This window comes from Parambassis ranga, chromosome 13 (genome assembly GCF_900634625.1).
Source record: "Parambassis ranga chromosome 13, fParRan2.1, whole genome shotgun sequence".
NCBI lineage: Eukaryota > Metazoa > Chordata > Actinopteri > Ambassidae > Parambassis > Parambassis ranga.
In genome coordinates, this window is record NC_041033.1 from 12,504,736 (window position 1) to 12,518,111 (window position 13,376).

General features: G+C 41.6%; 1 protein-coding gene across 2 annotated transcripts in view; it reads right to left on the reverse strand.

Annotated features, from left to right (window-relative positions):
- Nucleotides 1–13,376, reverse strand: part of limk1a (LIM domain kinase 1a) — a 38,444-nt gene that overhangs the window by 15,419 nt on the left and 9,649 nt on the right. For both annotated transcript variants that reach the window (XM_028419846.1, XM_028419847.1), the window contains one exon: nucleotides 7,471–7,609. In XM_028419846.1, coding sequence (XP_028275647.1) covers nucleotides 7,471–7,609 — 139 coding nt within the window. The remainder of the gene's footprint in view (nucleotides 1–7,470; nucleotides 7,610–13,376) is intronic.

Below are 13,376 nucleotides of genomic sequence, written 5' to 3' on the forward strand. Positions count from 1 at the left end.
ATGTAAGTCATGCCAACAAAATCATCTGAGCCAAATACACAACTCATTCTGACCAGGCCTGGTAAGTCCAGCTGGTGTTAATAATCCAGCCTCCAGGTGCTGGAAGAGGTCAGTGGTTCTGTATCAGCAGAGAACTCTTAAGCTGGTTTTGGATTGACAAATGTTTTGTCACAGGCCCAGCCCAGAGATGATCATCACTCCATCATTAGAAAGAGAGGTTGGACAACAGATGACTAAGGCATAAAAAGTCAATAGGAGTAAAAGTAAGCCAAATCTGTCTGGCCCTCTTACAGGTTGAGGTCGATGTCTGGCCCAGCTCCCATCACCTGCTTGCAGACTGACTGAGAATAGTGCAGATTCATCGAGAAGAATAGGTGGAGTGATGGTCAGGTGCAAGGAAAGAAAATCCTATTTTATCATTTGGCTCCCTGTTAAGCACATGAATCAATCTGAGTAAAGCAGCATAGGTAGTAAATAACTGAGAGACCTCCTCCAGCTGAATTATCTACAGTTTACTCAAGGATGAAGGTGCTGACAGGAGCAGAAGCTGCAGATGAAGCTGTCAGCATGCTGTATTAGAGTCTAAGAAACAATATCCATCAGAACAATGGCCCCATCCACAGGACAGCTGTGGATACTGACTAAAAAAAGAGAATTCCTTAAGTAATTAGAAAACTATTGCTGGAGAGCCTTCTCTCTCACGGGTGATGAAATCTCATGAAATGCAAACACAGCTCTTTCCTTATCAACACTTCTCCCTGCAGACTCTGACTCATCGCTGCATCATAGAGCTCAAAATATTTTCACTCAGTGTGACAACAGCTGCAATGGCATCAGTTAATTTTAAAAATAGGTTTGCACTTCCGTGCTAATCTGCATCTACAAGTGTCAGAGTGACTGTGCAGGACAGGAGGAGGCGCCTCTGTCTTTCTGGGTGTGGCTCAGATGTGAGCTGACCTTGGTTTAGAAACACTGTAATACATTCATTTGTGGCATTTTAAATAAATATGCACTTACATATTTTTGACTCTAAATTGCCACATTGGTCTAAAATGATACAATTCAGTGAACTACTTCAGCTCATTCAGGACATTCCTGGTTGCAAATATGATAATATTAAAGATATTTATTATTATTCTGTACGTTTTTTGGCTCAGCATATCTTCAGAATGCATGGGCCGATTCAAACCATTCAAACATCAAAAGATTCAGCTCATTCAGGACATTCCTGGAAACCGTCAATAATAACTGCAAACATTATAATATTAAAGATATTAAACATTTTCCATGTCTTCGGTTGGCTCAGCATATCTTCAGAATGCATGGGCCGATTCAAACCATTCAAACATCAAAAGATTCAGCTCATTCAGGACATTCCTGCAAACCATCAATAATAATTGCAAATCTTATAATTATTATTATTATTATTCTGTACGTTTTTTGGCTCAGCATAGTTTTTAAATGTAAACATGTTTACATGTCTCTATGGTGATGTGAAGTGCTTTGATGACAAGAGTTCCATTCGAGTGTGTCTTTGAACTTCTGTTACATACTGAGAGGAGACAGGCAACAAACACAGAGAAAATATAAAGTCTGCAAAGTCAACATGAACGTGTACACAGATCTCCGTGAGCAGGGGCTGCTCTGCGATGCTGTCATCAGAGTGGAGGAGGTTGACTTTCCCATCCACAAAGTCATCTTGGCGAAGTACACTTACTTCAGGTGAACTGATTATCTCAATTTTAAATGAATGTGTTAGTAACCTTTACATAGGGAGGCAAAAACAAGGATTTGTTGTAGTTTATGATGTGAGTGTTGGAGATTATTCACTGCAGTCTTGTTTTTATAGCTCACAGTGTTTCAGTGTGTTTGCTGATATTGTTGTGATGACTAGTCAACTGCTGGGGAAAATGTTGTCAGCCTGACCTCATAAAGAACGCAGCGGCAGTCCTTAATGTTTGAACATGACAAAAACAACCGGTGAAAAGTGTGTGTTAATCTGCTGGCCCCAGGTGGGACTTGGATGATAGGACGTTTGACATGTTGACATTAAAGCATCTAATAGAGATTTCTCCCGCTATAGGCTCAAACTTATTTTGTCTTAAACTTAAACTTGATGTATAGTTTAGAAGTCAATTAGATAATGTTACAGCAATCAGATTTAGACCTTTAACTAGACTGTTGAATAAAGTTACCCATAAATCCACCAGTGACTCAGTGACTAGTTTTAGTATCTGTTTTAAAAACTGAAATGCATCAAAGTGGTGTATAATGTTGTGGAACTTTTTCTGTGTCTTTCAGAGCTCTCTTCACATGCTGGTATGACCCTGACAAGAAAGTCTACATTATTCCTGACATATCCTCAGACATGATGGAGCTCATCATTGAGTTTGCATACACCGGCTCTGTTAACGTGACAGAGTCCAATGCACGGAGGCTTTTCATGGCAGCTGATTACCTCAATATAGTGGAGCTGGTGCAAATATGCTGCAACTTTTTTGAAAAGACGCTCTGCCCAGACAACTGCATCGGCATCTGGCAGTTCACAAAAACCTACCACACCCCTGAACTGCACCTCAAGGCTTTCAACTATGTCCTCAGTCACTTTGAGGAAGTGGCTTTCGGTGAAGAGTTCCTGCAGCTCTCGGCCCAGGATGTCAGTGACATCATCAGCAGTGACAACCTCAATGTGAGACAGGAGGCAGCTGTGTTTGAGGCCATCATTCGGTGGATCGCACATGAACCTCAGGAACGAGAAGGATACACAGATCTTCTCTTGCCAAAGGTACTTTATATTATACATTATAATTTTCACTTTATAGGTTAATCTATTTCAAGACAGTAACTGAAGCCAACCTCAGCCAGGCCAGAAGGTGCAATATCATCTATGAGTGATAATAGAAAGCAACACAGACTACCTGAGTGACGCATTGTGCTCATGTGCATGCTGGTCTTCTGGGTGACTAGGAGAATTTATGCAAATCATCATCTTTTCCAAAACCTTACCAAGCATTTGTGGGTTCGGTTCGTTTCATGGTTCTGAGGTCATGGTTTTTGGTTCGGGTTCACATTGTTGAGGTTTTTTCTACTTTTAACACTCTGGAAATACCAGATGAGCACAAAATACAGCCTATTTATCCAACATTCAAAATATTTAAGAATCAGTTCAGTGTTTTCCCATCATTATATTAGGTCAAGTCAATTTTATTTCTTTTTAATTTCTATATAGCACCAGATCATAACAGAAGCCATTTACAATTTCCCCCCGAGGATCAATAAAGTATTTCTGATTCTGATTCTGATTAAAAGAACTTTCCTATAGAACAAGTCTACACCTTGTTCCTTTATTAAACAAACTGAACATGTTATGTCATGTTATGTCATGTTATTTTTCTTATTTGCACGGCAGCATGCCATTTCTCTCTGCGCCGCTGTCTGCGCACAGAGGTCCGATGTGTGTACACACACAGACGCATGCACCATTGCTCATTACATGCTAGTAGGATAGACTGAACTCTATGACTACGCTAGGTTAAGCTAAAGTTACTGATGTCCGTGTTTTTATTTTATTTTTGCTATTGAAATATGCTATTTACATCCCGCTCTGTGAGCATGGGACCTTCCCAGCTTTCCACACGGTCGGACCCAGAGTGCTGTGGGTCTCTCTGCTCTGCCTGCAGCTGAACCTGCTGCGTAAAGCTACAGAGAGACTGACCGGCTGTGAGTGCATTGAGGATCAGATACTCAAAATCAAATGACTCAGACTTGGACTCGAGGGCCAAAAAACATGATCGGGACATCCCTAGTAAAAACACCTCCCTGCATTACTTGATGCGCATGTCCAGAACCAAACAGAACACACGAAACACGTGTTAAAGCTGGGCGCTGGCACAAGCATTTATAATCATTTATTATTATCAGTACAAGTACATAAACTAATAAGGAACATATACATGTAATGCTGGATATTTGCATAAGCTTTGTGTGCAGGTTAATGACAATCAATAAGCTGATAATGATACTATGACAGATGAAGGGAGGAGAGTAATGAGAGGAATGAAAAAATATATTAAAGATAAGACTTCAAAGAGGGCTCAGTCCATCCTGACTGACTGCCACGATGTAGAACAAAGAGAATGAAGACCTCCTTTGTTCAGGTTGCTAATAGCATTTCAAATAACTGACCATTATTTTATTGTTTTACTTGTTGTATTTATTGTGATGTTCTTTATTAGGAACCATGATTGTTTATGTATTTTTATTTATTCTGACACAGACTGTTATGTAAGTTATATCCTCTTTCTTCTCTGTATTATTGTAGGTCAGGCTGAGCATGATGCCTACAGAGTACATACAGAGTCATGTGCTGTCCAATAAGCTGGTGACGGACAACTTGAGGTGCCAGGCCATGGTCTCTGAGGTCATCGAATGCAAAGACAGAATCCTCGGTCGGCCTCGCCTGCATTCTGCAATCCTATTGGCCATTGGAGGCAGGAGCAGCAGGGTTCGAACTAATGTAATTGAGGCATTTGACGTCCGTGCAAATCACTGGATAAACATAACAAACCCTTCTGAGCCTCGTCGCAGGTATCATGGTGCAGCCTACCTCGGTGGGTATGTCTACTGTGTTGGTGGCTTTGACCAGGTGTCCAAAGCCACCGATAGTGTGTGCAGGTTTTACCTGGGCACACAGACATGGCAAGAGGTGGCACCGATGCACTATCGCCGCCGTTATGCAAGCATGACTGTGCTGAACGGTTGCATCTACGCCATGGGAGGCTCTGATGAGCACACACCTCTCGGCAGTGCTGAGTTCTACCAGCCAGAAACCAACCAGTGGCTTGAAATTGCACCCATGCATGAGCAGAGGAGCAACGCCAGCTGCACAGCACTCAACGGCAAGGTGGGTGGAACACAATGGAACATACCAGAAAACAGAAAGATCTGTTTACGAAACACTGCTGCCAGTTTGAGCCAACAAAAATGACCATTTCTTATTGCCCCCCCACCCCCCTTTTTGTATTCAGATCTACATATGTGGTGGATTTAACAGGAATGAGTGCCTGCAAACAGCAGAGTGCTACAACCCAGAGACCAACCAGTGGACCCGGATCTCTCCCATGAGCAGCCGGCGCAGTGGACTAGGAGTCATTGCATATAACAACCATGTTTATGCTGTAAGTGCATGAAAGAAATGTGCTTTCATCAGCGGTTTAAAGCAGCTAGTTTTTATGTGACAATTGAATTGATAAGTGATGCATCTTCTTCTCATCTTTGACTCCAAAGGTTGGTGGCTTCAATAGAACAGACTATCTGAGGACTGCTGAGGTCTACAACCCTCACACCAAAACCTGGCACAACGTGTCCTCCATGAAGACCCGCCGCCGCAACTTTGGCATCGAAGTAGTTGAGGACCGGCTCTATGTTGTCGGGGGCTTCAATGGCTTCATCACCACCTCTAAGGTTGAGTACTATGACAGTGAGACGAATGAGTGGTCTCGGGCCTGCAACATGGACATCAGCCGCTGTGATCTGAGCTGCTGTGTGCTTTCTGGTCTTCCCAACATGGCCGACTACACCATCCCTCGTGATTCGTGATTTCTGTAAATCTTGTATAGATATGAATGAATGAATGAATAAATGTATTAAGTGATGTAACAACACTGTCACAGTACCTGGCTGTAAATGTATATCATCTGTTTTATTCTGTACCATTAAAACACTACTATTTATGAGCGGATCAGTTATCTGATTGAACATCATGAAACAATTTTCAAAGTTTGACAGTTTTATTTTGACAAGTTTATTTTTTACCTAATGGTCGCTCACATCAAGCAGCTGTGGTAGACACAACTGTTTGCTATCAAGTTGTGGAGGTGGAGGCCAAAAATATATACCCTGTACTAGGGCTGCTCGATTATGGCAAAAATCATAATTGCGATTATTCAAACCAATTATTCATGGATTAGAAAATTGGCTTTTATTGAACTTGAAACTGGTTTTTCTTTTTCACACATCGACTAATGTTTAATTACAGCTAAACTGACAAAAATAAATCATAACAAAATGAAAATAACATATATGGAAATAATACACAATAAATATCTAAAACTATGTGGTAGAGAACTCAATGCCAAAATGAACCCCAGAGCAATTTAAACCAACATATACAAGTGTAGTATACTACTGTATACTAATCGTATATGTATACAGTATACTGTTCAACTTAAATATGTTTAAATATTATTGTTTTTGAGGCCAAAAGGAGTAACACACTTTGTAACAAAAGATGGATTCTTTTTTTTAATTTATAAATTAATAATTTTTTTAATAATAAAAAAATAATGATAATAATGGGAGAAACCCCCGACTCCCTGCAATCTTAATAAAATAACACCTACAATGAAAGTTAAGTGTTCGTAATATGTACAGTTGAAGCACTTTTTGAGATCATTCAAATTAAATTGGATAATTTCCCTGACATGTTTCTTTCATGCAAAGTAGGCAGGTGCTATACTTTTCCAGAATACCACCCTCACATTTCCAAAGCTGGCATCATGTTCACATTGTCATCTGCCAAGGGTGAAAATTCAAATTTATTCAGTGAGTAGTGTAAACACAGGAAGGATTACCAGAAACAACCAAAAACCTGGACCAACCAATCACATGTCTACATAAACATACCAGTTTATGCAAAAATCTTCCATCAGACTAACTCTGTTAAACACACAGGAGAGTCCAGCTGCTCACAATGTTTATTTATTAGTCAATCATATGCCCTGCCTTATTTCAACTCAGGCACTGTGTTCATAATCATACAAGACCTTACAAACAACACAGACTGTGTCATCGTGGAGATGTGTGTGTGTGTGTGTGTGTGAGCTGTCCTAAAAATAGCCTAGAGGTAAAGGCCTTTTTTGGGGCCAAAATTACACTGTGAGAAATCCCATCAGCACAAACTGTAATCAAACTGGCACAAAATGCAATGAAAATTGCATCATGTCAGTGCTGGTGGCAGGAAGACTTATAAAGACGACACATTTTGTTACATTCACCCATAATGTGCATCAGTTTTGTGTGGTTCCATCTCTAATCAACAAATAGACACTACTCTCCTGAGATGTTTTTATCTTGTCTTTTCTATAATGCAGTAGCACAGAAGGCTTTTGTTGCTTTCCGGCACTGTGACCATGTATTGTGCACACGATCCGCTCCTGTATCAAAACAACAGCTCTGACTTTCACTGGTGGTCTGTAAGACAACCTGACAAAGCAGCCAAAGGCATCGTGGTCAGTTACAGGTCTGGCACACGTCCCGTGTGCATCTACGTATGTTGGCGCACACAACAACAGGTCAGACTGTAAACGTATGTATGGACTCAGGTGTGCTCCTGCTTGTTGCAAGCTGTAACTTGAGGTTTATCAGCACACAAAGAGCCGGGGAGGTCGGTTAGTTGGCGGATCCTCTTACCATGATGAGACCCGTGGTGATCGGGTCGTTGCAGCCGTGACACAGCTCCCCGAATTTAGCCCAGTAGTCCTTCTTGCAGAACAGCCGTCCATCTTTTTCATAATACCAGTGAGACAGGGAGGCACTGCACTCACAACACCTGAGGAGGTGAAACAGAGGAGAAACAGTTTAAGACCTAATTAAACCCCCAAATTACACAACAAAAATGTGTTATTTTAATGAACAGGTTATATAATGTTCTGTCATTGTGTTGACAGAACATTATACTCCTCTGCACTCTGTAAACATACATTTAAAATCTTCTAATGACACATCTCGGGGCCTAAAATGATAGTTTTCATGGTGATAATTAGTGTAGACATAGCACCCAACAGACCAATGAGATCACAGCTGTGACTGAGTTTTAGAAAAACTATAACAGGTAAACACAAAGACAAAACAAAGTCTGATCGCACACACTGCAGACTGTGTACAAAGTATGAGCCATATCAATCTACTACAGATTATAACTAAGGAGACAGTCTGACACTGAGCCCAAAAGACAAACTCATTTGTAGATCTCAGTCTAGTTTGTCATCAGAGCTCAACTGCAGAGCGGTCAGTCAGCTGATAGACATCAGATGCCGACAGACTGAAGCGCAGATGACAATGAGATGGAGACGGAAGCAGATCACAGGTGAGACAGTGTGAAGGAGACAAAAAAAACACAGTTTAATGCAAATAACATGGACTTATGCTGGTTTGATATTCAAAATAAAACAGGTGAGTAAAGGTTATTTCCTGGTAACTGATAAGACATGCTTCAGAGGAAATGTGATGATAAAGCTTTTGCTAAATATGTGGGAAAACCTGGCGAAGACAGAGAGAGTGAGAGCTTCTCCTCTGCTAATCCTCCAACATTTCTCTCCACACATATTCTGTTTGTAAACACTGTCTTCACCTAAGTAGGCATGCATGTGTCCATCAATCAAAATGTGTGCTAACCCCCCTGTGTATCATACGCATCCTCATGTATTAGTGAGTTAGTGCATTGCTGATGTATGTGCAGGCTTGTGTGCGCTTGTTTGTAATCTGTGTAAATCTCTCTGTCCATGACTAAGTGCGTGTCTCCACTCCTTCCCAGTGGAGCTTCACTCCCATCAGCTGGCCGTCTGGACCCCCGTCTCAGCTCAGGGCAGCTTAACACGAGGCCGGTTTGCTCTGAAAGAGTGCACTGGAACACAATAATCCATGTTGTCCTTATCTCATTTTCTTTCTGCTGCCTCTGAATTACCATATAAGTTTACTTTCCTGTTTGTGTTTGGCTTTGCAGAGTTCCTGGTAAATCTGAATATATTCTGGAAAACACTGACTGTGCCATGATGTTTGCATCTTGTGAGGGCTATGGCTATATTTTTACATTACATTTCCATTACAAACATCACTTCCCTTGGAAACAGGATGAAATGAAATAAAATCCAGGAGGAGTGCAGGGTAGAGCCACTGCCCCTCCCAGCTTAGGTGCTTCCCTACTTAGGTTGCTGCTACGACCCAAGAGCCAAGAATGGAGAGAAACTGGTCCATCAGACTAGGCTGTCCCTCTTTAAGTTGAAGTAGCTATTTAGGAAACCACATTCAAAATCTAGTATAATATGAGTTTTGGACTCAACTCATCTATTAGGGGCTAAAATATGTATATCTAATACTAAATATGTGAATAATACATGAATAAATCTTGATTTGCAAAATTCTCTTTTCTCATTTTAAATGTTACCTTAACCAGCAGTAAAATACTAGAGTTTAATTTCCTTTTTTCACTCGTTCTCACAGTAAAAGGACTCCTGCTCACATTGCTGGCTGGGTGGTAAACAGCTAGTCAGGGACTTATGAATATATTTAGCAAAAACAGCACTTCTCTGTGACTTTGCCCAAGGTCTTTCACCTTCTACACTGCACACATAACCTTGCAGCACATACTATCACACACACGCAAATTTATTTATTAGACAGACACAGCCAGTCTCCCCAGTGTCTGCATGCAGAGCTTCACTGCAGCTCAGCAGATCGCGGTAGATCTGCTTTAGTATGCAGCATGTTTGGGGGAGGGGGGTGGGGTGGCTGGGAGTTGGAAGACTTGGAAGTGGGTCAAGGCTTTCAGAAGTCGTCCGCAGCATCCAGCCAGAAGCTACTCAGCTGTCTTGGCTTTCTGCCCCTGAGTAACTGCCTTCCACTGCGCCGTACGCACACACACCTTCTGCAAACCCCCTGCTGAGGCAAAGTCATACCTGAGAGCAACATACACACCAAAAAAGCAGGAGAAATGTCTCTGGGCAGATTTGGGAGTGGCAACAGAGTATTAAAGATATGAGTGAATACATTAGTGACTCCCAGATGGAGAATTTCTACCTTCAAGAATCCTATCTCAGAGGTAAAGCAGACAGGCGCAGTTACACCCCAAGACTACCCTACTCCAAGCACACAATGAAAATGGAAGCCTGGTTCTGAGATTGGGGTTAGTGTGCGAATGTGCACTCACTTTTTGGTGTTTTTGTGTGAGCACTGGCACTAAGAGGCATAAGAGGATTACCAGTGTGAAAGACTCAGAGAGAGCCTTCATAGACTCAGCTACAATGCTCCAAAATATCTAACTCGGTGAAAGCTTAGCAGTTCCTCTGCTAAGCCCTGACACCTCATCATGCAAAAATTAAAAAAATAAATAAATAACACAATGTTTTGTTGCAAAATAATATAAAAAAAAGAAAGAATATAAAGAAGTAAACACACAATCATATGGGCTGATTTAAGAAACACTGACCTAGGACACAAGGCTGCTCACACATAAATAACTCCCACAGACAAGTGAGAGGGAACAGAGCAGATTTCAGACATCATGAAACCCAGCTGGATCCCTAAGGGTAGGAAACAACCAATGACAGAGGAGCTGAACCATAGGGAGGAGAGATAGTAAATCAGCAACTGTCCCCCTCCTGCTCGAATCCCTGATGGAATTAACTGAAAGTGTCTGAGAGAGTAATAAATTCCTTTTCCAGGTCAAAAGCAGGCAGCTTTTTTTCCCTGGCCTCTCACCTTCCTCTGTCTGAGCCGCCTACAGTGTGACTCCTGCTGAACGCTGTCATGTTTACTTACTCACTGTCTATAATCTGTCAGGCTTATACTCTTAAAGGGAACTTCGAGTCTGCGATTTCCAACTAGGGAGCCAGGACAAAATAAATCTGAGCATTTTTTTTGTCATAAAAAGCACCGTCAGCAAAGTCCCATCTATAGTTTTGCACTGTGAGGTTGATGATGCATGACAGCACGTGCACACCATGTGAAATACTGCCAATGATTCTTGTTGTACTCAAAGATGGCATCCTCTCATGTTACATGGCTGCCAGACACAGAAAAGATTTCTAGCTATTGGTTTGCTGTACAGCCTACTGCAAGAACACATAGTGTGTTAGTGGTACCAAATCAATACTTGCCAATGATGTCAATATATAGATAGAGAGATCAAATATTTAAAAATTGTTTGCACATGTGTGTATGTAGTACTGATGGCTTTTGCACATGCTGCTATAATTTATCTTTATTATTCCCACTGTGCTGATCTCATTGGACAGTTCATGGTGTAATATGTTTTTGAACAACTCTTCATCTATTTATCATGCTGACAGCCTGACCTGGGTCAATACCCAACATGATTAGTTAGTCCCAGCTGAAATGAACGAGCAGAACAGTCAGAAAGTGGGAAATTAAAAGTGGGAAAGGATGTAAAAATACTGTGAACCTGAGAAATGCACTTCAGAAATGTATTTTTTTTTAGATTTTAGATTTGTTTGGTTACTCAATAAAAATGATCATCAGCTGCAACCTACAGCTACAAACCACCTTTCTAATTGAGCTAAGTTAAGGTCAAACACACACACAGCAGACAAGCAGATAGATGATTAATTATTTATAGAGGATAAATGATTCCATCAACTCAGCCTCTGTGTTGGTGAAACTGAACTGACATCCTGAGCTCTGAATGTGAATCTGCTCTGCAGCGACTAAGACCTGTTCCAAGCTGATGTTGGTCTTCTGCCACATACTAAACATCCACATTTACAGCATGCAGCTCTTGTTTTTGTTTATTCCATGGGTGACTCTTCACTGAACTAGAATTTAATCTGACTCCCACACAAAATTTGCTGACCAACCAGTTCTGAGTTCTGCTCAGCACTTTGTGATGTGTGTGTGTGTTGGTGGGTGTGTAAATGTAACCACAGGTCATTAAATGACGCGTGGGCTGAGGTGGCTACAGGAAGAAGGATGGGTCAAAAGGAAACATTCTGTGTCCTAGTGAAGGTGTGTGGAGTGGGATTATTACTACAGTGACAGATGCAAGAGTGAAAGATTTACAAGGAGCCGCACCTCACCGAAAAAACACAGACATACAAATGCAGACATGCAGTTTTGCATTAATTATTAAATTTCCCATCATCTGCCTCGAGCTTGTGGAGCCTCATCCATCTTATACCTATCTGCAAAGACAGCAGAAACATACTTCTAATCAATAAACCAATACGCAGGTCTGCCAGCCGCCTAGTAAAATCAGGACTAATTGGACAATAGACATCAAGCGTGTGAAGCCTGATGGTGGCAGAAACAAATGTGTCTGCTCAGCGGCTGTTACTCTACTCATAGGGTAAGCTGCTGAAATCCTCAAAGACAAAGAGAAAGAACTCTCTGGGAAAGAGACAGGACACACACACACACACACAGAAAGAGGGGCAGACTGTCTGGGCGACCCTGGTCTTTCTCTCAAAGAAGACATGAATAGATTGAGATTCCTGGTCCGAAGCCAAATTTCCACCCCAATATTTTCCAGAAAAATAAAGTATCAACGAGCTTTGTCAGCAACAAATCTACCTGTGAGACAGGTGTGTAATAAATAGTCTGCGCAGTCTATAAAGATGTTTATGCGTGAACAAATCTGGTTTAATATTCAGCTTTATCACACAGACACATCCATCCCGTTCCCAGGCGCCCCCTCTTTGTGCCCCCCATTCTATCAATCCCCCCTCTCCTCCCTCCTCCTTTGCCATGGCAACACAGAATGCCACAGCAATGATGTCACCCTCTTATAGAGAAAAAAACAGCATTACCTCATCACCCCCCCTTCCCTTCAAACCCAACCAGGAAATCCCACAGCCAATCTGTGTTCAGTCTGCCCCCTCACCTTCTAAACACTGATAGGAACCTTTTAATTCTGAGTGTCCCCTGCTTCTAAAGAGCAGGCTGTGGATTGTAAACAGTAGAAATAGCCCAGCTTTGAATTATCATTTCAGACTGTGGGAGACGATCTCCCTATCTGAGGCCCTGTGGTCCATTCAGTCGGTAAACAGGAGCCCTGGCAGACTGTGAGTAAATGAAGTGCACAGCAGCACTTTTCTTTGTGACTGTTGAGCCTGCCTGACCGACAGACTACCAGCACACTCAGTCCAAGGCCTTCTCATTTGTTCCACTGAGGGGAAATAAAAAAAAGCTTCTGGGAACCCCGATGAGTGTTGTTCAGCAGCTCTCATTCATTATCAGGTGTCTCTGTTGAATAGAGCTACTTAAACCTCTTTAAAACTGGACAGAAATAACTGTAAGACTGACTAACATGTGGCTTTTGTCTGCAGTGGGAAAGGCTACAGTCACTCTTGGGACCCACTTGTAGTTGGTATATTTAGTAATGAAAAAACCACCAAACATTCCTTCATGCTACTCTCTGCTGTTTACTACCAGTTAATTATTTCTGTCTGTGGGGCGTGTTGCCTGGTGGTTTTATCAACCTGTTTTCACTTCTGTGTTCACTTAGGTGAATCAAGACATAAACTGTCTTTTACTGTTCATTTAAATGTACTCTTAATTGTGCTGAGAAATGTGAACAAAGGATT